A 27,187-nucleotide genomic window follows, 5' to 3' on the forward strand; every position below is an offset into this window, starting at 1 on the left:
TTATTGTGAAGCAATGTATTCCCATGATTTGAGAATTAACTTTTCCAAAAGTGAATAATCCAAATAACTTGCCTCTGAACATTAGGAGTTGGTATATCCTTTATGGGGCTTCCCAAGTGGCTCAGTGATAAAGAATCCACCTGCCAGTGCTGAAGATGCAGGAGGTGTGGGTTCAGTCCCTGGATCAGGAAGAGCCCCTGGAGGAGGAAATGACATCCCACTCTAGTATTCCTGCCTAGAGAATCCCATGGACGGAAGAGACTGGTGGGCTACAGTCCACAGTGTTGCAAAGAGACAGACATGGCTGAGCAACTGAGCACACACATAGATTACAACTTTTTTTAAAAATAAAAGCTTCATGTTGATATTTGTTTTAAACTACATTTTTCAAGAATAAACTTTTCTGAAAAAACAAAAGACTTTCTTAGGTACAATTTTTGATCTTGTACTATTTTTCCATTTATTCTAGCTTCCAGGCACATTAAACACGATCAATAACTAAAATTACAGCTGCTATTGTTAAGCCAAGGAAAAGTCTTGTTCTTAACACTATGAAACATGTTTTCTTTGTTTTAAGGGAATGAAGAGACAGAGAAAATACAAAGCCTTGATAGAGGAGGGGTTCAAGACTGACCTCTAAGGATGAATTTTAAAACTCAAACTCCTAATGTTTTGTACCACAATATGTGGTTGTTTGTAAATTTCCATTTTTCTTGAGTTTCTGCAACTTTCATTAGATTTGCAAGGTTATCTCTCTCTTTCCAAAAAGGTTAAAAAGCATTGCTATAGATAGAAAAATATTATTTTTTCCCTATGATTTAAAAGGCTTATATAGAAGATACCTTCTTAACTAAACAATGTTATAAATAAAAGAGGCAGGGAAAGGTCTTGCCTTTTATAATCTTTTGGAGGATTTTGGTCTTATTGAGACTGTATTGTGACATCTAGAAGGAAAAAACTTTGTAAGGATAATCTGCTTGGGAACTATGTCATCCCATAGGCTGAGACTTAAAAGAATTCTCTGAGTACATTTGCTCCAAACTTGTATGCTGAGTCAAAGAAGATGTTTCTTACTATAGAAAAAGAATTGATCATTTAAGATTATATTAACAACTATGCAGTCTCTAAGTGAAAACTGCATCCATGATATTAAAAGATGATTTCTCCTTGGAAGAAAAACTATGACCAACCTAGACAGAATATTAAAAAGCAGAGACATTACTTTGCCAACAAAGGTCCATATGATCAAAGGCATAGTTTTACTAGTAGTCATATATGGATGTGAGAGTTGGACCATTAAAAAAGCTGAGCACCAAAGATGCTTTCAAAATGTGGTCTGGAGAATACTTTTGAGGGTCTCTTGGACAGCAAGAAGATCAAATCAGCCCATCCTGAAGGAAATCAACCCTGACTGTTCATTGGAAGGACTGACACTGAAGTGGAAGTGCCAATACTTTGGCCAGCAGATGCAAAGGGCCAATTCATTGGAAAAGATCCTGATGCTGGGAAAAACTGAGGGCAGGAGGAGAAGGGGGCGACAGAGGATGAGATGGTTCAATGGCATCATCGGCACAATGGATATGAGTTTTAGCAAACTGCGGGAGATACTGAAGGACAGGGAAGCCCAGTGTACTGAGGTACATGGGATCGCAAAGAGTCAGACACAACTCAGCCACTGAGCAGCAACAAGTGAAACTTACAAATCAACTTGACTTTTAGATATAGTCAATAAATTCCTTTTTAAAAGTTGGCCATAAAGGATGTCCTTTTATTTCCCTCACATATTTTAGCAAGAAGAGTCTAGACATCCTAATGAATAAGAGGAGAAGTTCTTTTTATTTCCTCTAAAACAAGTGTTGTTGTTGTTTTTTTTTCCAAACACCCTCAGGGTATTTCCACTTCTTCAACTGTTCAAAAGAAACACTGAAATAGCGAGCACACTGGATGCTTGTCTGGATTTTACCCAGCTTTAGGCCCAGTTTAAATCTCATCTCTTTCACAAAATCACCTGGTTCATCAGTCACTCCTTGGATTTCTAATAAAGTGTGCTTTCTTATTGTTTTGTTATATAACATGCAATGCTCTTATAAGTATGGGCACTCTAAAAAATCAATGATAACATTATATTACTAACTTTAGATTGTGAGGATAAAGAAATTTGTTTCCTTCCCTCCAATATAGGGATTTTTCAGCAGCAAGGAAGAAGGAAATGGCAACCCACTCCAGTATTCTTGCCTGGAGAATTCCATGGACAGAGGAGCCTGGCTGGCTAAACTCCGTGGGGTCGCAAAGAGTTGGATACGACTGAGCGACTTCACTTTCAGCAGCAAGTGAGCCTGAGTTACATAATCATCACATGCAGCCACTTTAAGGTCAGTAATATTCTAATCAAATATTTTTAATTTTTAAAAGTCCTGTTGTAAAAAAAAAAAACAACATTACTCTATAGGTTAATTTTGAACTTGGTATCAAGTTTATCTCATGCCTTCCTTGCTTAATTCCATTGTGGTTACTGAAGATTTCAAATTTGAATCTCTTGAATCAATCATTTGACATTTGTAGAGACTTATCTTATGACAGCATCAAGTCAACTTTTTAAAGTGCCCTTAAAAAGAGAGTGTATTCTGTAACTGTTTGCAATGTTGAATACAAATAGACTAGGTCAAGTCTGTTGTGTTGTTCAGAATTTCTATGTCTTTATTGATGTCTTTTTTTAGGTCTAGGCTTTTATCAGAGACTATTCAAATCCCCCACCCTAGTTGTGAATTTATTTCTTCTTTGTGCTCCATCAGTTTTCACTTTATATATTTTAGGTTATAACTTTAGGGCATATAATTTCACATTCATGAAATATTTCTTTATCTTTAATGGTGCTATGCAATAAAGCATATGTTGCCTACTATCAGAATAGCTATACCAGACTTCTTTTTAGTGGGTTCTGATTTATTATATTCTATTATCTTTCTTTGCAAATTCCTATATATTTGCAATAAAATGTGTTAGCATATGGGATGTTACTTTATCTAGTCTGACAACCTTTGTTTATTAATTGAAGTATTTCACCTGTTTATTTTTGATTATTGATATATATAGGTTTAAATCTGACATGTTAATGCTTGTTTTTGGTTTCTCTTTTTCTATTTTTGTGTCATTTTCTCTCCTTCATTGCTTTATTTTAATCAAATGTTTTCCTGTTATTGGATATACCTTTATTTAGCATAGTATATTTATTATTATTCTTTTTGAGGTTGCTCAAGTAATAATAAGATATATCTTTGTCTTGCTAGAGTATACTTTAAATTAATAGGCTTTTTTTTTTTTTACTTTTCAGAAAGGTAAAGATGCAAAACATCTTTAAATCCATTTACCATATCCTCTTTTTTTTGGTTTTACCACTTTTGTTATACTTCTGTATACATGTAGACCGCCACAGGTAAAACTGTTTTATACTGTCAAAGAATATTTAGATTAACCACATATCCACAAATTTCTTTTGCTCTTCAACCTTTACTAAGTTCTTGTAGTTTATTTGGAGCAATATATATATATTTTCTTCCAGAACTTCTTTGCCTTGGGATTCCTTTCTGAACAGTTCTTCTGGCAAAGAGATTTCTCTATACTATTTGTGTGAAAACATATTTATTTTGCCTTAAAAGATATTTTTTTCTGGCTATAGATGTATGGATTGTCAACTGCTTTTATCTCACTACTTAAATAATTGTCATTCCAAGTTTTGTGACATATTGATCTATTGAGAGAATATTAACATTTACTTTTGAACAGGTTGTGTCCATCCTATCAGCCTCAACATCAAGATTTCCTCTGACTGGTTTTATTAGTTTCTAATGTGTCTAGATGTCATTGCCTAGCTTGTAGTTCACATACAACTTGAATCTGTTGCTTGATGTCTTTTCACAGTCAGGAACATGTTTTCAACCTGTACTACTTTAGGCAGTGCCAAATATTGGTTCTGTCCCATTCTTCTTTTTCCTTAAACTTTATTACTAACTTGTCAGAATTTGTCATCACCTCTATCCATCACTTGACCTGCCTCCTGAGAAATCTGTATGCAGGTCTAGAAGCAACAGTCAGAACTGGACATGGAACAACAGACTGGTTCCAAATCGGGAAAGAAGTACATCAAGGCTGTCACCCTGCTTATTTAACTTATATGCAAATTACATCATGAGAAATGGCAGACTGGATGAAGCACAAGCTGGAATCAAGACTGCCGAGAGAAATGTCAATAACCTCTGATATGCAGATGACACCACCCTTATGGCAGAAAGTGAAGAACTAAAGAGCCTCTTGATGAAAGTGAAAGAGGAGAGTGAAAAGATGGCTTAAAATTCAACATTCAGAAAACTAAGATCATGGCATGCGGTCCCATCGCTTCATGGCAAATATATGGGGAAACAATGGAAACAGTGACAGAATTTCTTTTCTTGGGCTCCAAAATCACTGCAGATGGTGACTACAGCCATGAAATTAAAAGATGCTTGCTCCTTGGAGGAAAAGCTATGACCAAACTAGACAGCTTATTAAGAAGCAGAGTCATTAGATTGCTAACAATGGTCCGTCTAGTCAAAGCTATGGTTTTTCCAGTGGTCATGTATGGATGTGAGAGTTGGACCATAAAGAAAGCTGAGCACGGAAGAATTGATGCTTTTGAACTGCGGTGTTAGAGAAGACTCTTGAGAGTCCCTTGGATGGCAAGGAGATCCAAGCAGTCAATTTTAAAGAAATCAGTCCTGAATATTCATTGGAAAGACTGACGCTGAAGCTGACATTTCAATACTTTGGCCACGTGTTGCAAAGTGCTGACTCATTTGAAAAGACCCTGATGCTGGGAAAGATTGAAGGTGGGAGAAGAAGGGGATGAGAGAGGATGAGATGGTTGGATGGCATCACTGACTCGATGGACATGAGTTTGAGTAAGTTCCAGGAGTTGGTGATGGACAGGGAGGCCTGGCATGCTGCAGTCCGTGGGGTCACAAAGAGTCAGACACCACTGCACCACTGAACAGACTATCCATCTTATGCCCTTTTCTGTAATCAGTAATTTTTTCTACTAATCTATGTTTTAATTCAGTAGTTCTCTCCTTTTGTATTTAGTCTGCTGATAAACACATGTATTGAGTTATTAATTTTTTATATTGTTGAAGTCACAAAGTTTAAATTTTGTTTCGTATTACAATTTTTGTTTTATAGTGAGATTCTCCCCTCATCTATATTCTTCAAAATACAATCACAGTTATTTTTAACTGATAATTTCCATAACCTAAGGTGAAGAGTCAACTCATTGCAAAAACTCCTGATGCTGGGAAAGAGTAATTGTGGGTGGAAAAGTGGGCATCAGAGGGTGAGATGGTTGAATGTCATCATTGACTCAATGGACATGAACCTGAGCAAACTCTGGAAGCCAGTGAAGAAAAGGGAAGTCTGGAGTGCTGCAGTCCATGGGGTCACAAAGAGTTGAATGTGACTTAGTGACTGAACAGTAACAACAATAATACAGAATACACAAGGTCTGAACTATTCATCTCTCCATTCACATCATATGCTAATGAGTATGTGAGTACTTGATATTGATTGCACTTTGCAGATTGTATATTTTATATGTGTGTGTCTTTATTTCTCTTTTTGAGTTAAAATTCTTTTCAAAGTCTTTTGACAAGCTACACATTTTCTAGTTCACATAACAGATACATTTAAGATTGCAGGAAGGAAGTGGATCAGCAAAGAAAAGAAGTACCTGTAGAACTCAGGAAATGTGTTCTTGACATGTTATAACTCTCACAGTGTAAACTCTCCTGAACAACCCAGACTATATCCTGTAAGCACATGTGCACAGCTCAGTGGATAACCATAAACTAAATTTCAGGTGACATATCGAATCATTATGTTTTACACCTGAAACTAATATAAGATTGTAAGTCGACTATACTTCAATAAAAATTAAATTAGTAATAAAATGAACTTCTGTTAGCTGACTATCTGGCTAAAGAAAACAAGTTTTCCTATTTAGATAGAAAGTCATTATACTAATTATCAGGATATTAATTTTTTAAACTTTAAAATAACCCTAAAAACAGAGCATGAATAGTATGGTTTTATCTATTTCTTCACATAACTTAAAATATAAGAGTAACTAGCATTCTATTTTTTTGACAAACATAAAGGTTTTGAAATTCAACCATGTTTACCTAGTACCTAGTACACTTCACTTTTCATTGCTGCATGACAATACTCAAATTATTTATTCAAAATTATTCAAAATAACGTTAATGAATATTTGTGTTGTTATAAGTCTGCATTTATAAAGCATTATTGTGCATGACACTTCATATCATATGTAACTATTTCTCTAATAGAAATGCCTAAGGATGCAATTTCCATGCAATAGGATGTATTGGCACTTTAACATCTAATATTAAACTCTTCTAAAGTACAAGTTCTAATTTATACCCCATCTGCCATGTAAATGCATTCTGTTTCTGTGAAACTCTCAAACATTTTGTATTACCTGTTTTTTAAAATGTTTTCCAGTTTGGTAGTAATACTGTGAGCTTCCCAGGTGGCACTGGTAGTAAAGAACCGTCCTGACAATGCAGGAGACGTAAGGGATTCTTGGGTTGATCCCTGGGTCGGGAGGATCCCCTGGAGAAGGGAACCACAGCTCACTCTGGTGTTTTTGCCTGAAGAATCCCACGGACAGAGGAGCCTGGTGGGCGATTGTCCATAGAGTCGCAAAGACGCAGGCATGACTGAAGTGACTCAGCACACAACTACTGACTGTAATATTTTTTGTTATTTAGATGTATTGATTTTTAAATGTAAAATTTATCTACTGTGTATTTCCTAGATTGATAAGATGGTGAAGCAACTTTTCATTTGCTTTACATTTAATTCATAGTTTCTCTTATATGCTTTATATTTTTATTATATTTTCCTTTTAAATTTGTGGATCATTATATATTTCAGACATTAGTTCTTTGCCTTTTCTGTATGTTGAAGGTATCTTCTTTCAAGGTATATTTGTCTCTTCATTTACTTAGGGTATCAAGAGATAAATAAAAAGTTCTTGACTTTAACCATATATTCTTATAGTTTAGTTCTACAAATATCTCATTTAAAAAATACTTCAGCATTTGCTAACATGGCATCATGAAAAAAATTCTGTCACACCATCTTCTAAAATAGTTGAGATTATCCCTTTCACAATTAAGCCTGTGATCTGAAGTTAGTTTTACATATAATGGGAAGCAAACATGCAGTTTTATATTTTCTATCCATGTAGATAACCAATTGTCTTAGGTCATATTCTTGAATTATCCCCACTGCTCTTTGTGACATTGTTTCATGAGAGTTCATATATCTGCACCTAATTTTGAATTGTCTGGCTGCCACTGTATTCATCTATGACCCACTATTTTGCTATAAAAACACTATATTAATTATGTAGCTTATTTTAAGTCTTGCTATCTTGCTATCTGGTAAGAAAAGTCCCCCTTTTCAAAGTATCTTCTTTGGACATTTCTACACTATTCTTAGCTTTTTGCTCTTTAGTATAATTTTTAAAATCAATTTGTCGCTATCCACAAAGATACTTGATTTTTTTCCCACTGGAATTCCTTGAAATGTATAGATCATTTGGGAGACTTGTCACCTTAAAATAGTAAATGGTCCTGTCTGTGAACATTTCTCTAGTATCTTTTAATGAATATGTACACCATTCTCTAAAATGTACTGCAACAAAAATTCTGTTATATTTCTCTTGTTTTTTTATTAATGGTATTTTTTGATTATTTCTTATAATTCTGTGAATTCTTTATTTTCAAATAAACAAGGTATTTACAATAATGTTCTATTGCAGTTTAGTCAGTTCTTGAGTATTTTCGATTTAGAGAAGGGACTGGCAAACCTTTTCTATAGTGTACTAGAAAACAAATATTTTTAGTTTTGCAGGTCATTTAGTGGCTGTCACTGCAGATGGTGACTGCAACCCTAAAATTAAAAGACACTTGCTCCTTGGAAGAAAAGCTATGACCAACCTAGACAGTATATTAAAAAGCAGAGACATTACTTTGCTGACAAAGGTCTGTATAGTCGAAGCTATGATTTTTCCAGTAGTCACATGTGAGAGTCAGATGTGAGAGGTGGACCATAAAGAAGGCTGAGCACTGAAGAACTGATGCTTTTGAACTGTGATGTTGGAGAAGACTCTTGAGAGTCCCTTGGACTGCAAGGAGATCCAACCAGTCCCTCCTAAAGCAAATCAGTCCTGAATATTCACTGGAAGGACTGATGCTGAAGCTGAAACACCCATACTTTGGCCACCTGATGCAAAGAACTGACTCACTAGAAAAGACCCTGTTAATGGGGTTCTTAAAAGCAGGGAAAGAAAGTAAAATTATTAAATCCATAATTGAAAAGTAATTTTATTAAAGGGGAGGGGGTCTATCCTGGAACTCAATTAGAAAGCTTTTGACTTTCTGATTCTAATTTTTTATCTTTTAATAATATAGTTAAAATATAATATTCAGCCATCTTCATTACTGTGCTTAATAAATGATTGATTAGGGATAAAGCATAGTTCTTGGACTGTGCCTAAATGTACTTGAGTCTTTGGCGTTGAAAACAGACAGAACAAACTACAGGCCTGTGATGCTCTCACACGTGTGGCAGTGATGAATATATGAGGGATACACCAGTCACCAAGGGAAGACTTTTCATGCTCAAACCTATTCCAACAGGAGGAAAAAAAAAGGGAGGGGTTCTTGGTCTTCACAGTATAACTGTACTTAGATACATATCTGATAGGGAAGTTAAAATGGAGGTAGTCTTGCTCAGGCTTCAGAAGCAGGAGAGCAGGCTTCTGACCTGCTTCTGACCTCCCTGGACATTACCTGGGCCACTTGCCTGCTTGTGAACACACCAATTGTTACCAGCAAGTCAGACAGCACTTTAGATAAAAGAGGGAGTGAGTCTTGTAATTTCTGAGCCCCTGGAGGTCTGGCCAGTCCCCCAGGGTCTAAGAAGTCTCGTGACTCACAAGATGAAACAGCATTGTAAAAGTTAAAGTAAAACCAGAGCTGCATTTTGGCATGCAGACTGACGGTGATTTGAAAAATCTGTAAGTGCAATCAGTTATTTTAAAAGAATAAGCATGAAAATGAATGTCTGTAGTTATAATCTTCAACATCAACTTGTAGCCATCAGTTTGTGGTCTGGGAATATAAGGGGAGCTCCCAAAACTGGAATTTAAAGTCTTGCACGTGGGGTGGATGCACTGGAACCCTTTTCCAACTGAGACTCCAGATTACTGTTAATGTGGGACATCCTAGCACTGTTCAAGTCTGGATGTAGGTGCTGGCTCAATTTGGTGATGTATATGCTGTTACTTTCCTCTATTGCTTCTATTTCTTTTATTTTAATGACTATATATTGAAACTACATCAAATAAATCTTCTATAAAAAAATTAAATTGTTTATTTGTGTGTAACCTGTGGCTTCTTTTGTTAATGAACCTTCAAACCTAAAATGAAACTAAAACTTTTGGCAAAACAATCTCAAATAGTTGGTTGTTGAATTTCAAATACTTTCAAGTGATATAGTAAGAAGTACTAGAGTAAGAAAACAATATTACAAAGAAGGGTGAATTGAAATATCAAAGTACATTTGAATAAAACATCGGGGTAGTTTTTGCTTGAACAAAGGGGAAAGGTGAAAATGTTAGTCACTCAGTCGTGTCTGAGTCTTTTGTGACCAGCATGGACTGTAGCCTGCCAGCCTCCACTGTCCATAGAATTCTCCAGGCAAGAATGTTGGAGTGGGTAGCCATTCCCTTCTCCAGGGGATCTTCCCGACCCAGGGGTCAAACCCAGGTCTCCTGGATTGCAGGCAGATTCTTTATTGTGTGAGCCACGAGGGAAGCCCTGGCAAAAACGGGAAGAACTACACAACTCTTGGGGAAAACAGCATGCTATAGAAGGCAATCTGCTAGAGGAACTTCTAGCAAAACATAAGGCCAACTTCAGAAAATGTATTACTATGTGCTTTCCCAAGCTGTCAAGAATCTCTAACACTTTAAAGATTTATGATGCTAGTGTCAAAAAAGTCTGCTATACTGAACCAAATAAAAATCATTTTTGTTGGTTTTGGTTTGTTCATTTGTTTCAAAATTACTGATCTTTAGACATGGAAAGGAAGAATATTAGTAGTCAAAACTCTTGGCTCAAAGAGGGCAAGAAGGATGGATTTGTTGAAAAGAAAATAAATATCAGCAAATGTACAGCAACTATAATGGTGAGGAACTTTACCATTAGCAACTTGCACAGCAGTCTGGGACTGCATGAGGCTGCTCAATCACTTGGATTCAAATGTTATACTATATTTTTATAGTTACTGATTATATTATAAGAGAATAGATAGTTATTAAGTACATTAATCTTGCAACAGCAGTCCGTTTTGATTTTTCTATTCAATAAAGACATAAACTGCTTCCTGATACAAGACAGTGGACTCAAGACCTGACAAATATTAGCTCTTTGAATCCTCATAATAGCCCCATGATGTGAGTTTATTACTATACTCATTTTCAAAGTGACAAAAGTGAGATTAAGAAGGCTGAGTAAGCCTCCCCAGATCACAGAGCTATTAAGTGGCAGAGGCAGTCCTGGGACTCAGGCAGGTTGGCTCCAGAGCCTGAGTTGGTCCAATCACTCCTTCATGCTCCCTGTGAATGCACAGACCAGGCACAGAGTAGGCTAGGAGAATGAATGCTGAAAAACTGTAACTATAGATATTCATTTTAATACTTTTTGAACAACTAATTGTACTTATAGATTTTTTAAAAATTTAAAATTCCATCCTCAGTGACTTCTCTGATCCTTTCACTTAGTAAATATAATCATTAATTCTCTCTTAACTGCACAGCTTGACTTTCTTGCAAAGATATAATTAGATCAAGTCATTAACAGTAAATAAAGTTATAACTACTCAATAAATTGTGAACATGCACAAAGTTTATTGCATATCCCTTCTAACTCTTATTGCCTGTAGACTTCTCTTAACCCTTCCGTGCCTCATCCCTACCCCCATCCTCCTCACCAACTTCAGATGGCCCCTGGGCTCTGTGGGTCACAATTGTTGTGTCCCAAATACCTTTTCTAAGGCTTTATTTTTAGAGCCACTTTAGGTTATAGCACAATTGAGAAGGTACAGGTGTACCATATAACCTCTGCCCCAGTATATGCATACCCTCCCCCATTATCAACATCACTCACCAAAGGGATATATTTCTTAGCAAGGGTGAACCTGAATTGACACATAATCACCTAAAGTCCAAAATGGATAGTATGGCTCTTCATTCCAAGGATTTGGTCAAATGTATAATACCATAAATCTATCATTAGATCATAGAATATGTTTACTGCCCTAAAAGTCCCCTTTGCTCTTCCTATTCATCTTTTCCCCTCTCACCACCATCCCTGGCAATCACTGACTTTTTAAAATGTCTCCATAATTTTGTCTTTCCCAGAACGCATGCTGTTGTAATCTTCACATTGACTTCTTTCACTTAGCAATATGTATTTAAGCTTCTTCCATGTGTGATCATGGCTTAATAGCTCATTTCTTTTTATCACTGAGTAATATTCCATTGTATGCATATACTACTGTTTGTTTAACCATTTACCTACTAAAGCACATTTTATTCCTTTCAATTCTGTGCAATTATCAATAAAACTACTATAAACATGCATCCAGGGTTTTGTGTTTACATGTTTTAATTTCCTTTGGGTAAATACCAAGGGACACAATTGCTGAATCATATGGTAAGAATATACTTAGTTTTGTAAGAAATCACCAAAGAGTTTTCCAAAGTGGTTAAACAACTTTGCAGTCCCATCAGCAATGAATGAAAATTCCTGTTAATTCACACACTCACCAATATTTGGTAGTGTCAGCATTCCAGATTTTGGCTCTTTGAATAAATGTGTAGTGCTATCTTACTGTTATTTAATTTGCATTTTCCTTCTTCACATATGATGTGGAATATCTTACTGTATGCTTATTTGTTATCTGTATGTCTTCTTTAGTGAGGTGTTAAGGTCTTTGGTGTATTTTTTAATCAGGTTATTTTCTTGTTATTGAGTTTGAAGAGTTCTTTCCATATTTTGAACCAGACTGTTATCAGATGTAGCTCTTGCATGTGGTTTGTCTTTTCATTCTCTTGATATTATCTTTTGCAGAGCAGAAGTTTTTCATTTTACTGAAATATAGTGTATCAATTATTTCTTTCATAGCTTGTCTTTGGTGTTGTATCTAAGAAGGCATTATCAAAGAAGATATAACAATTATAAATATATATGCACCCAACCTAGGAGCACTTCAATATGCAAGGCAAATACTAAAAAAGATAAAGGGAAAAACTAACAGTAACACAACAGTAGTGGGGGACTTTAATGAAATTACAAGAAACTTCCTCCTTGGAAGAAAAGCTATGATCAACCTAGACAGCATATTAAAAAGCAGAGACATTACTTTGCCAACAAAGGTCCATCTAGTCAAGGCTATGGTTTTTCCAGTGGTCATGTATGGATGTGAGAGTTGGACTATAAAGAAAGCTGAATGCTGAAGAATTGATGCTTTTGAATTGTGGTGTTGGAGAAGACTCTTGAGAGTCCCTTGGACTGCAAGGAGATCCATCCAGTCCATCCTAAAGGAGATCAGCCCTGGGTGTTCATGGGAAGGACTGCTGTTGAAGCTGAAGCTCCAATACTTTGGCCACCTGATGCAAAGAGCTGACTCACACGAAAAGACCCTGATGCTGGGAAAGATTGAAGGCAGGAGGAGAAGGGGATGACAGAGGATGAGATGGTTGGATGGCATCACCAGCTCAATGGACATGGGTTTTGGTAGGCTCCAGGAGTTGGTGATGGACAGGGATGCCTGCGTACTGCAGTCAATGGGGTTGCAAAGAGTGACGACTGAGTGACTGAACTGAACTGAATGACTGAACAACAGCAATGTCTGTGTTTGCATTCCTAGTTTTGATAGAGGATATCCTGATGTTTCAGCACCATTTGTTGAAGAGGCTGGCTTTGTTCCTTTATACTGATTTTTCTCCACTGTCAAAGATTAGATGACCATATTTATGGGGCTCTATTTCTGACCTCTCTAGTTTCTCCCACTGATCTATTTGTCTTTTCTTTCACCAACACCACATGGTCTTTATTACTATGGCTTTACAGTAATTCTTGAAGTTGGGTTACATCAGTTCTCCAGCTTTCTTCTTCTCCTTCAATATTGTGTTGGCTATTCTTGTTTTTTATTTCTCTTTATAAACTTTAGAATCATTTTGTTTATGTGTGCTTAGTTGCTTTGGTAGTGTCCAACTCTTTGCAGTCCCATAGACTGTAGCCCACCAGGCTCCTCTGTCCATGGGGAGTCTCCAAGCAAGAATACTAAGTGATTACCATGCTCTCCTCTGGGGGAGATTCTGAACCCAGGGTTGAACCCAGAAATCCACAAGGCAGGTGGTTTTTTACCATCTGAGCCACAAGGGAAGCCCCATTTGGTTTATATCCATAGAATAACTCCCCAGCAATCTGGTCGGGATTGCATTGAATATACAGATCAAGTGAGAAGAAATGACATCTCAACAATACCAAGGCCTCATATAGTGAACATACTATCTCTCCATTTATTTAGTTCTTTGATTTAATTCATCAGAGTTTATTTCAGTTCAGTCACTCAGTCGTGTCTGACTCTTTGTGACCTCATGGACTTCAGCACACCAGGCCTCCCTGTCCATCACCAACTCCCAGAGCCCAACCAAACCCATGTCCATTGAGTCAGTGATGCCATCCAACCATCTCATCCTCTGTCATCCCCTTCTCCTCCTATCCTCAATCTTTCCCAGTATCTGGGTCTTTCCAAATGAGTCAGCTCTTCACATCAGGTGGCCAAAGGATTGGAGCTTCAGCTTCAACAGCAGTCCTTCCCATGAACACCCAGGACTGATCTCCTTTAGGATGGACTGGTTGGATCTCCTTGCAGTCCAAGGGACTCTCAAGAGTCTTCTCCAACACCACAGTTCAAAACATCAATTCTTCAGCGCTCAGCTTTCTTTATAATCCAACTCTCACATCCATACATGACTACTGGAAAAACCATAGCCTTGACTAGATGGACCTTTGTTGGCAAAGTAATGTCTCTGCTTTTGAATATGCTGTCTAGGTTGGTCATAACTTTCCTTCCAAGGAGTAATCATATTTTAATTTTAATCAGAGTTTATAATTTGCTCATATACATTTTGTACATGATGGTAGTTTACTTGCTAAGTCATGCCCAACTCATTGCAACCCTGTTGACTGTAGCCCTCCACGGTCTTCTGTCTATGGGATTTCCCAGGCAAGAATACTGGAGTGGATTGCCATTTCCTTCCCCATAGATCTTGTATATATTTTGTTAAATTTATACCTAAATATTTCATTTTGAAAATGCTAACATAAATGGTTTTGTGTTTTTAATTTCAATTTCCATTTGTTTACTGTTGGTATATAGGAAACTGATTGACTTTTAAAATTAACCTTGTATTCTGTGACCTTGTTATATTATTATATTAATTATAAATTTTGGAGATATTTTTGTCTATTCTTTCAGGTTTTTTTATATAATCATATCATCTGTAATAAGCACAGTTTTACTTCCTTTATCCCAACTTGTATAATTTTTATTCTTTATTCTTGCGTATTGAATTAGCAAGGGCTATCAATACAATGTTGTAAAGGAATTGTGAAAGGAGAAATTCATGCCTTGTATCTGTTTAGTGGGAAAACTTTCACTCATTTCTTCCCCAATAATATTCCTTGCTTCTATGTTAATTCAGGTTTATGACCTATATTATTTTTTTTCTCTCTGAAAAGTTTCTCAAGATTTATTACAAAGTAGGTATACCAGCAACAAATTCCTTCAGTTTTCATTTGTCTTCTAAAGTCTTTATTTCTCCTTTATTTTTGAAGGATAATTTTCAGGGTACAGAATTATAGATCAGTAGGTTTTTTTTCTCTCAACACTTTCAACATTTCACTTCATGCCCTTCTTGCTTCTGTGGCTTCCAAAAAGTCAGATGAAATTATTTATTCCTCTATATACATAAAGTTCCTCACACACCAGGGCACTTTTCAGAATTTTTTTATCTTTCATTTTCTGTAGTGTGAAAATAGAATGCCAATGTGTAAAGCTTTTTTGCTTTTGCTTGTCTTTTTTGTGTGTGGGAGTGTATTTATCTTGCTTGGTGTTCTCTGAGATTCTGGATCTGTGATTTTCACTCATTGCTTCAATATTCCTTCTGTTCCTTTCTCTTTTTCTTCTCCTATTATTTCCATTGTATGTTTTGCATATTTTGTAGTTGTCCCATAGTCCTTGAATATTTTGTTCTTTTGTTTGTTTTGTTTTGAGTCTTTGTTCTCTTTGCTTTTCAATTTTGTAGACTTCTAATAAGATACCAAACTCAGAGATTCTTTCCTCAGCTGTGTCCAGTCTGCTAAGCTTATCAAGAATATTCTTGATTTCTATTACAATGTTTTGACCTCTAACATTTCTTTCTGTTTCTTTCTGGTGATTTCAATCTCTCTGCTTACACTGTCCATATATTCTTACATGCTGTCTACTTTATCCATTAGAGCCCTTAACATTGTTTTAAATTATTGCTCTGATAATTTCACCATTCTTCTTATGTCTGGTTTTGGTGCTTTTTATATTATATTTTGTCTCTTTATGTTATATTTTTACCCTTATGTATGCCTTACAATTTTTTTTCTCTTGATGTCTGGACATGATGAAATGGGTAAAAGGAAATGATGTGAAAGGACATGTGGTGGTGAGGTTTGGGAGAGAGGAGACATCCTACAGTCTGTAGGCTGTGAATATGTCAGTCTTTTAGTAAAAGACTGCCCTTGGGTTGTGAATTTCACAAGTGTTTCTTAGGGTTTTTCTTCCTTCCCACTTATATGGAACAGGATGGCTAGACTGGGCTAGACTGGATATTTCCCTTTTCCCAATTCAGTTATATTCCGATAAAACTCCATCAGGTTAGGCTCTGGTTAACCAGTTTTCCCTCAGGTCAGGCTTTGTTAAGAAGAGCAGAGTGCTGTGGTGTATTTAAAAATGGCTTCTCCCCTGCCCAGAAGCCCAAGGAGATTTTTCTCTGATATTTACTATGAAAAACCTAGGCAAGATCCTGGAGGTAAATCTTACAATGTTATAAAGGGCCCCCTAAGACTGAGTTCCTCTGAAGATTTTAACTGAGCTGTCTGTACGAGGCTTCCAACAATTTCTCAGAGTTCATATTTTTGTACCCTAGCACTGGTTCCCAAAGAAGCTTCGACTCCTGAGCCTCATTTCTGGTAAACTCTGACTCATTGTATTTATCTGTCTTCAATCTTGCAGGCTATTGTCTGTCCTATGCCCTCCCTTTTTTATGGATACAAGAAGAGTTGTAGATATTACAGTTTGTACACTTTTTTACTTTCAAGGAAAGAGTGATGACTTCCCAGCTCCTCACATGTAGAACTGCCCTTGCTTACTTTCTAGCTCTCTGTGAAATAGATGACATTATCTAGCTACTGTTCGAGTTTTAAATGACTTTCCCCTAGATTCCTGTAGCTCAAAAGTAATAAGACAAGGATTATACCCCAGGTCTTTAGACACTAATTCTTTCCACATTTAACAGAGTTCTCCTCCTCTGTAGATTTTAAAATACATTTGTGACTATTAATCCTTGGTTGAATGAAATTAAAAGGTAAAATCAGTGTTAACCTATATAGCAACTTAAAGAAAGAAATGGCAACGTATTCCAGTACTCTTGCCTGGAGAATTCCATGGACAGAGACCACAGTCCGTAGAGTCACAGAGAGTCGAACACGACTGGGTGAAAAAAAAAAAAAATAGTAGAGCCTTTTCTTCTGCAGAATATTATCACATCACTATGACCAATAATACAATCTACAATCTCTGCTTGGACTGTAGATGATTAAGCCATAATTAATACATATAGGATAAATTATCTGCTTATTCAATGCAGCAGAGATTTTTTTTAAAACTGGTCATTGGAATATAACCAGGAAAAAAAATAATTATTTTTATTTCCTCTAAGAGAAAAAGTCATGTAATAATTTGATTATAGTATGTTATTGACCATTGATTATAACAGAAATTAATTTAGTTAAATGCTCTGGATAAGGTAGAGAATAAAGAAATTGGGGTTTACTTATTTATTTTTAATTTTAGTCTCTGGGTCATTTTCCATCTATCTCTGGAATTTTTTTCTCTGTTTTTTTTGATTGCCTCCTCTTTCTGCTCACACTGGGTGAGTGGAAGCATTTCCAAATGATTAGTTCTCAGGTCTCTGCTCTACACATTAGACAACTCTCAAGGAGATCCAACCAGTCCAAAGGAGATCAGTCCTTGGTGTTCTTTGGAAGGAATGATGCTAAAGCTGAAACTCCAGTACTTTGGCCACCTCATGCGAAGAGCTGACTCATTGGAAAAGACTCTGATGCTGGGAGGGATTGGGGGCAGGAGGAGAAGGGGACGACAGAGGATGAGATGGCTGGATGGCACTGACTCGATGGACGTGAGTTTGAGTGAACTCTGGGAGTTGGTGACGGACAAGGAGGCCTGGCGTGCTGCAATTCATGGGGTCACAAACAGTCAGACATGATTGAACAACTGAACTAAACTGAACTGATATCTTAGAACTCAACACTAATGACATGATATTATCACTATTTGTAATATTCCTACACCACTCTCCATTTCTGACTACATTTGTAGTACTAATCACATCTCAAAGTGCCTACTGGTCATGTCTCCATAAATAAAATACATGTAAAATTCATAAAGTAAATGTCTACCCTAATTTAGACATCTTTTCTCTATTTTGTTTTATGTATGATAAAATGTTTTTACTGATGACACAAAATCTTTCAGTTGTTAACATCCTTATTTAAGCAAATTCTTAGTCCCTTTTAATTTCCATATGCTTGCAAATCTCATGACTGCTCAATTCATGTTTAATATGCTGTTATTATCTCATTGTCCATAACTTTCATCATTACTACTTTAATAGTATTCATGTATTTTCATTACCTGAATTTGCCCCCTGGGTACTTAATTCTGTTCATTAATTCTCTCCATAGTTCTAGTTTGCTGATCTATTTCTGATTCCCTGCCATAATATTAATATTTCTGAAACAATTACTTCCATATTTACCTTTTTATCAGTCAGGGGAGAAATACCACAGTAATATTAAAAGAATTTAATGAAGAAGCTAATTAGGATATAGGGAGATCAAATGTGCGCATGTATTATCGAGGGGCTAAGAAAGAAGTGCACAGGCATCTTCCCTAGGCCTGAAGAGGGAACCCTTGAAGACTAGCTGAAATGTGTGTGTGGAGAGGTCCACTGAACATGCGCTGTGACCTTCAGATGGGAGCTTCAGCTAGTGACACTGCAGAGCGGGAATCAGGGAACAGATGCTCTGACCTCTACTCTCCTGCTCTTTCTAGACTCCATGGATTGAATCCAATCGCAAGCCTGTGGGCAAAAGAGCCCTTGGATTTACTCCCTACAAGCTAGCCTTGGGGTGGAAAGTAAAGAATAGAAGGATAGAAGGTGACTCTGGGCAGTAAGGGAAAAGGAAAACTATTCAAACTTTGTTGCCTTAGCTTTTCCGCTTATTGTTTAGACGCCCTTGGACATCTGGCTTAGTCTTACCTTTTCACTTTCTCTCTACTCCTTCTTTAGAACTCTGCCCTTTACCCATTTACCATTGAATTTTCTAAACTTCAGAGCTGCCAGGTATATGTTTATTTTCATATCTAAATCACTGCTCAAAATAGGATTCTTCACACACACACACACAATATGTGCCCTCTCCCTTACTTTATAATCAAATCTTGTCTTTTAAAAGTTATCACAATTTCCCCTTTTTCAACAAGCATTATTTGACATTGAACCCATAGTGTCTCACCTGCCTCTGAAATTCTGTAGAATTTCTTTGTCCCAATTATTTAGCACTTCATAAAGATTATCTCATGTTGTCATATAATTTGTACATGTACATATATTGAGCCCCCAGTCAAATTATAAACCCTTTAGAGGCAAGAAATGTTCCCCTAAGTTTGGGGTTCTCCATAACACCTAAGAGAGTTTTATAAATACTGCATATTAGACTTCAAATTTGAGAACAATAACAATATTGAACTCATTATTTTTTCAGTACTCAGCAGTCAGTACACACACAACATGGATGCTTAATTAAGGTTTGTTGAATTAGCAGTATTAAAATAACCAATGAAAGAATAAATTATGTGCTTCTATTAACTTATTCTCTAGGTAAAATAGCTAATTGCTTTTCTGATTATAAGATGTTTACAGAGTGTAGCCATGAAATTGTCTTTCTTTGTGTAAATATAATAGTTGAAATAAAAACATAATTGATTTTGAATAATGTTAAAACTCATTATAATAACAAAATATTGAAAGTCAACTATCATTGTTTGATACTAAATAGTGAATCAATTTAATAGAATTGGATAAAATGAAAAAGTATACTTTGTTTCATGTTTAAGTAAAAACACAAAGAAAAAGCCTTTTCCTTTTCCCTTTGTAAAATCTGGTATATCTTGAATCATAATTGAGACATCAGTTCAGTTCAGTTCAGTCACTCAGTTGTGTTAGACTCTTTGCAACCCCATGAATCGCAGCACGCCAGGCCTCCCTGTCCATCACCATAGCTGTCATAAAAATGAATAACTAGTTATAAGAGCATAAAAAAACTAGAAATGAATGTCAGGAAGAACACCAGGGAGTTAATCTAATTTAAATGTCTTTATGTATTTGTTCTTCCATAAAATATGCTCACATTATTATCAATTTATGTGGAAGTACATGAATCTGCTCATCAAATGTTTTAATCAAAATGGATTCCACAAGGATCATTTTCAAATCACCAATTGAAAAATAGTTTCTGCAAAGAAAACTTATTCAGAGGTATAATATTAGAAAGATAAGTATAGAAGTTCTTGATGTAAGAGATGGGAACCAGTCCACATGGGGAGCATAAAGGGTTATATCCCAAACTTCTGATTGTATATGGTGGTCTTCAAATGACCAGAGTACAGTTAGAAAAATTGTGTGATTGAACACATTTACAGCCATCTGCTGTAGAGATGCACCATAGCATTTGGAAAGAATAAATGCTAAATTGGGCCTAGACAAAAGTGGTCATTCCAGCTCCTAAGAAAAACAAGCTCATATTACAAAGACACTAGTCATGTTCAATGCTCAAAATATTAGGAAGACAATATCACAAAAATGAAGGTACTGAAATTACACTAATGGTCTCAAGGGTCTTGTCTTCATGGAGAACTTTGTCTATATATGGTATCTATGTCTATTTAGCATCCTTGCCTGGGAAATCCCATGGACAGAGGAGCCTGGTGGGCTGCAGTACATGGAGTCGCAAAAGAGTCGCACAACTTAGTGACTAAACAACGACAGAATTATTAAAAAGTTTTGCATAATGCCAAACTAACTTCTGAGAATTTCGTGTCAGAAATATATACATCTGTTCAACAGCACTTCCCCACTCCTGCCTTACTTGCTAGCAGAAACCTGGTTTCTTTAAGGCATGAGGTTTCAAAGTGCCTGGGGATTATGAATTAAGCCCATGGTACTGAAAGCTGATTGTTCTATGCTAATAAGGTTATAAATTTACCCTTATCAATTCTGAGTTGAAAGGTGGACTGTCTTAGACCATTCAGGCTGCTGTAACAAAATGCCATAGATTGTGTGGCTTTTAAAGAAGAGACATTTATTGCCCACAGTTCTGGAAGCTGAAAGTCTGAGATCAAGGTGCAAGCATGGGAGTGAAAGCCTTCTTCTAGGTTGTAGAATACTTGTATTCTCATATGACAGAAGACAGTTGAGAGGTCTCTCCAAGCCACTTTTACAGGCTCAGTATCATTCAAAGTGCTCTACTCTTATAACCTAAAGACCCTACTTTTTAATACCATCACCTTGGGAGTTAATATTTCAGCATATGCATTTTGAGAGAATACAAACATCCCAACCATGGACCTATGACCCTGTCTTGCCAATGAGATAAGAGTGGAGGTTTGTGCCACCTGGGCTTTTTGTGGAAATGTTTTCTCCACTAATGAAAGGACACATGCTATGCCATCCCATGTCTGGAAGAGTGAAAACAATTGAGGGAGAAAAGCAGCATTCTAAGAATGGTAGGACAAAAATTGCAAGGACTCAACAGAAGCAGAAGAGATTAAGAAGAGGTGGCAAGAATACACAGAAGAACTGTACAAAAAGTCAGTGATCTGGCTAGCCATGATGGTGTGGTCACCCACCTAGAGCTACACATCCTGTGAAGTCAAGTGAGCCTGAGGAAGCATTACTATTAACAAAGACAGTGGAGGCGGTGGAACTCCATCTGAGCTATTTCAAATCTTAAAAGTAAAATAAAGTAAAAATAAAAATTAAAAAAAAAAGAAAAACAAAATGATGCTGTTAAAATGCTTCACTCAATATGCCAGAAAATTTGGAAAGCCTAGCAGTGGCCACAGGACTGGAAAAGGTCAGTTTTTATTTCACTGCAAAGAAGGGCAATACCAAAGAATGTTCAAACTACCATACAATTGTGTTCATTTCATATGTCAGCAAAGCTATGCTCAACATCCTTCTAGCGAGGTTTCAACAGTACTTAAACTGAAAACTTCCAGATGATTTAGAAAAGGCAGAGGAACCAGAGGTCAAATTGTCAACATCCATTAGATCATAGAAAAAGCAAGAGAATTCCAGAAAACATCTACTTCTGTTTCATTGACTATGCTAAAGCCTCTGACTATGGATCACAGCAAACTGTGGAAAATTCTTTAAGAGATGGGAATACCAGCCCACCTCACCTGCCTCCTGAGAAACCCGTATGCAGGTCAAGAAACAGCAGTTAGAACTGGGCATGGAACAATGGACTGGTTCAGTTGAGAAAGGAGTACCTTAAGGCTGGATATCTTCATCCTGCTTAGTTAACTTATATGCAGAGTGGTGGTGGTGGTGGTGGTTTAGTCACTAAGTCATGTCAGACTCTTGTGATCCCATGGACTGTAGCCTCCCAGGATCCTCTATCCATGGGGTTCTCCAGGCAAGAATACTGGAGTGGGTTGCCATTTCCTTCTCCAAGGAATCTTCCCAACCCAGGAATCAAACCCAGGTCTTCTGCATTGCAGGCAGATTCTTTACTGACTGAGCTACAAGGGAAGCCACATCATGCAAAATGTCAGTCTGGATCACAGGCTGGCATCAAGATTGCTGGGAGAAATATCAACAACCACAGACATGCAGATGATACCACTCTAATGGCAAAAAGAAAAGAACTAAAGACCCTTTTCATGAGGATGAAAGAGGAGAGTGAAAAAGCTGGCTTGAAACTCATCAAAAAACCAAGATCACAGCATCTGGTCCCATTATTTTATGGCAAATAAAAGGGGGAAAAGTGGAAACAGTGACAGGTTTTATTTCCTAGGGCTGCAAAATCACTAGGGATGATGACTGCAGCCATGAAATTAAAAGACACTTGCTCCTTGATAGAAAAACTATGACAAACCTAGACAGTGTATTGAAGTCCAGAGTCATCACTTTGTTGACCAAGGTCTATAGGAGAACTCTTGAGAGTCCCTTGGACTGCAACGAGATCAAACTAGTCCATCATAAAGGAAATCAACCCTGAATATTCACTGGAAGGACTGAGGCTAAAGCTGAAGCTCCAATCCTTTGGCAACCTGATGCAAAGACCTGCCTCACTGGAAAAGACCCTGCTGCTGGGAAAGACTGAAGGCAAGAGGAGAAGTGGGTGACAGAGGATAAGATGGTTCGATAGCATCACCTAGTCAATGGACGTGAGTCTGAGGAAACTCCAGGAGATAGTGAAGGACAGGGAAGCCTGGGACGCTACAGTCCATAGGGTCACAAAGAGTTGGACATGACTTAGTGACTGAACAACAATAACAAAATGCAGTTAAAATATTAAAAGCAACAAGAGAAAATAGACAAATAATATACAAGGGAACTCCCATCAAGTTATTAGTTGATTTCTCATTGGAAAGTCTACAAGCCAAAAGGAAATGGCATGATATATTTAAAGTGATGAGAAGGAAGAAATTACAACCAGGAATACTTTACCAAGAAGGACTTTTATTCCGATTTGATAAAATAATAGCCAGGACATGGAAACAACCTAGATGTCCATCAGTAGATGAATGGATAAGAAAGCTGTGGTATATATACACAATGGAGTATTACTCAGCCATTAAAAAGAATACATTTGAATCAGTTCTGATGAGATGGATGAAACTGGAGCCGATTATACAGAGTGAAGTGAGCCAGAAAGAAAAACACCAATACAGTATACTAACACATATATATGGAATTTAGGAAGATGGCAATGATGACCCTGTATGCAGGACAGCAAAAAAGACACAGATGTGTATAGTGGACTTTTGGACTCAGAGGGAGAGGGAGAGGATGTGATGATTTGGGAGAATGGCATTGAAACATGTATAATATCATGTAAGAATCGAAATGCCAGTCTATGTCTGATGCAGGATATGACACGTTTGGGGCTGACGCGCGGAGATGACCCAGAGAGATGTTGTGGGGAGGGGGGTGGGAGGGGGGCTCATGTTTGGGAACGCATGTACACCTGTGGTGGATTCATGTCAATCTATGCCAAAACCAATACAGAATTGTAAAGTAAAAATTAAAAATAAATAAATAAATTAAAAAAAAAAAAAAAAAGCTTTACAGACAAGCAAAAGTTAATAGAATTCAGTGCCATCAAACCAGCTTTGCAACAATTGCTAAAGGAACTTCTCTGGACAGGAAACACAAAAGAAGGAACAAACCTATGAAAAATAAACTCAAAACATTTAAGAAATGGAAATAGGATCATTCATATCAATAATCACCTAAATGAAAATTGATTAAATGCACCAACCAAAAGACAAAGACTGGTTGGATGTATGAAAACATGTGTATGTATGCACTTTTCCCTAACACATCACTCTACCTGACCTCCCAAGTTGTATGCAATTATTTTACATTGTTAGGTTAATCATGTTTCCAATATGACTTGCAAATGTAATTGTCTTTTATTGTCTTTTGTCTATTGATTGTGAAAACTGATAAAATGTATTTTTCTACTGTGATTAAGTAACTATTACTCATTTTAATACCATTGTATCATGATTTGTCAGTAGAAAATGACAGAATTCTATATCACTAAAGCTAACATTTAATACAAAAATTGGTAATCATTTTTCAAAATCCAGATGCATATAAGAATTATCTTGGAATTTTTTGAAAAATGCAAATGCTCAAGTATTGTTTTTTTCTCCAACACCCCAGGTTGATCCTAATGAGCAGCCATGTTTAAAAATGACTGGACTATATGATGATCTTTATTCTTATCTAGTTTGTCTCACTCTTTTAAATTTCATTTTCCACACTCTCATTTAATTTAGTTAATGTTTTCCAAGTTCTCTTTCTCATTTTTGTTTTTTTTCCTCAAGTGTAGTAGAAAAACTTTTAATATATTTAAAATAACATCTTTTTAGTTAGCATATATTTTTGCCTAACAAAAATGAATCACATGTGGTTCCACTGGTCTGAATAAGTATGAATAGAATGCTAGATTTCTAATTTATATTTACTCAAAATTTTGATATATTTCCATTTATTCTAGCATCTAGTATTACTGCTAAAATTTAGAAAGCTTATTATCTTAGTCATTTAAAAAACTAATTGAAAGAGGTTTGAAACTTCTAATCCAGTTCTGAGAATATAAAGAAATACTGTGCTGTTAAAAAAAAAAAAAAGATATGACACAGTATTACTAATCTTTGATATTGAAACTCTAACTAAAAATATTAATTTATAATATATAGCAAAAACGTATATTACTTTGTTCTGTATTTCCCGTTAGTCTCCTATAAATGTGTCATCATACTATCATAATTAAAAATATCATGTAGGCTGTGTAATTTTTACTTTTTCTAATTTATTTTCAAACAAGTTTGTTTTCTGTGATTTAAGGTTAATTTTTAGTTACACCACATATTTTAACTGTAAAAATAGAAGGTTACTACATGATAAGGAATACCTTCATGTTTTTAATCCATCACAAGCTATTTATCTTGAATTTTTAAATGACTGGAGAAACAATTGTATGTTAAGTTCCCATCTTTTTTGACTGAATTTTTGGTTTTTAACTTTTGAATAACCTAATATTTACATTTCAAGAACAAAATACTGTACATATTTTAAATTTAGATAAAATAAATGCACTCCATAAAAATAGCAGCAGTACATACAAGTTAAATTTGATTTATTCTTATTGAACACCTTAAAAGTTTATGGAATACTAGGCATCAGAGAAATATAAACTCCCCAACCTCAAGGAAGTCACAACATGGAGAGTTGAGATAGGGGTTCAGAAAGATCAAACTCTAAGATAGAAGAAAATCATCCAAGATAATCCCTAAATGAATGAAATAAGAGTCAGAGGGGATCCGAAGTCTGGATGAAGAATGCATCCCTGACAAGTATTTTGATATGGAGAGGCAATAAAAAAGAAGACAACCAGCTTAGAAAACAGCGTACCTAGAAATTAGGCAACTTTTACTTTCAGAAATCTGGAGATCTGGAAGTTAAATATCCTGAAAGACAAATTCTTTATGCTTATCAAACATGACTTTGTTTCAGTCTTCAGGATATCCCAATATTCTGCTTGCCCTATAGCTTAAAATTATTTGGAATAAATTACCATTTGAAAATATTGGTTGAGCTTTATTCTGGATCTAGAGATGAAATTGCTATTCAACTATCATATTAAAATGATGTATTTTTTCTCCAGTGGGAACAGCCATTTATCACTGCTTCTGAAGTCCCCCCAAATTCATCTAAATATCTGACGAAACTTGAAATGTTTCATGAGACTATGAGTAAGATCCTCATGGCTCATTTACCCTCAGGTATCAGAAAGACACAATCTTTGCTGGTAACACAGATGAGAACTATTTAGTAGTTGAGAGACTGAAAACTCAGGATTCCATGATCATCAAGTGATTAACTTGCTCAAAATATGCTTTCTCTACTTTAAGAACACATACATTTTAGCAACAAATTTGTTTTACCAATTCGGACCTCTGTCCCCATCCCTACCTCCTAATCCTCACTCACACAATTTGTTATTGACTGACTAGCTAGCAACTGATAAAGGCCAAGAAAGTAGTTCTTTGAGAGCGGATAAATTCCTAGAAAACATAGGAATTAATTGATATTTAATATGAAGTGAAGTGTTAGTCACTCAGTTGTGTCTGACTCTTTGTGACCCCATGAACAGTAGCCTGCCAGGCTCCTCTGTCCATGGGATTCTCCAGGCAAGAATACTGGAGTGGGTTGCCATTCCATTCTCCAGAGAATCTTCCCAACCCAGGGATCAAACCTGAGTGACCTCCATTGCAGGCAGATTCTTTACCTTTGAGCTACAGGGAAATCCAATATTTAACATAAATATCAATAGTTAAATTTATGCACTGAGCAATTAAATTATGTACATATGCTTATAACCTCTGGTTATCCAATGTATTCAATAAGAAAAAAGGCAGACCAATTGCTTTTTCTAATTTTAGTGAGAATATAAATGATATAATTATAGCTTCCTAAATAATTACAAATAAATATCATTTTGTTTCCTGTGTGCATGCACTGATACTGGTATTACATTATTTAAAGTATTTGAATGATAAAGATATACAATTTTAATCACAGTGTTCTTCAGCTGTCAAACATCACTATATTATACTAATACAATAGTAGAGATCATTTAATTATCCTTCTTTCTTCATCTACCAGAAACCATGAAGAACTTCTATTGCTATTTTTTCAAAAATATACCATATCTAAATTGTTGTGTTGAATGCTCTTGTGGGTATAAACCAATGTATATGATTTCATGCAGTGTTCAAGTAAATACAAACTCATTAAAGCCAAAATTCAAGATCTTCTACTCTCCTAACTATCTTTAGCACTATTTATAAATTATGT

The 27,187-nt window shown here is 36.1% G+C and overlaps 1 protein-coding gene across 1 annotated transcript in view; it reads right to left on the reverse strand.

The window, feature by feature from the left end:
- Positions 1 to 27,187, reverse strand: part of CNBD1 (cyclic nucleotide binding domain containing 1) — a 429,355-nt gene that overhangs the window by 88,455 nt on the left and 313,713 nt on the right. Inside the window, exon 7 of the mRNA XM_040261702.1 lies at positions 18,494 to 18,512. Within this exon, the coding sequence (XP_040117636.1) occupies positions 18,494 to 18,512 (19 nt within the window). The remainder of the gene's footprint in view (positions 1 to 18,493; positions 18,513 to 27,187) is intronic.

Source organism: Oryx dammah, unplaced genomic scaffold (assembly GCF_014754425.2).
Source record: "Oryx dammah isolate SB20612 unplaced genomic scaffold, SCBI_Odam_1.1 HiC_scaffold_19, whole genome shotgun sequence".
NCBI lineage: Eukaryota > Metazoa > Chordata > Mammalia > Artiodactyla > Bovidae > Oryx > Oryx dammah.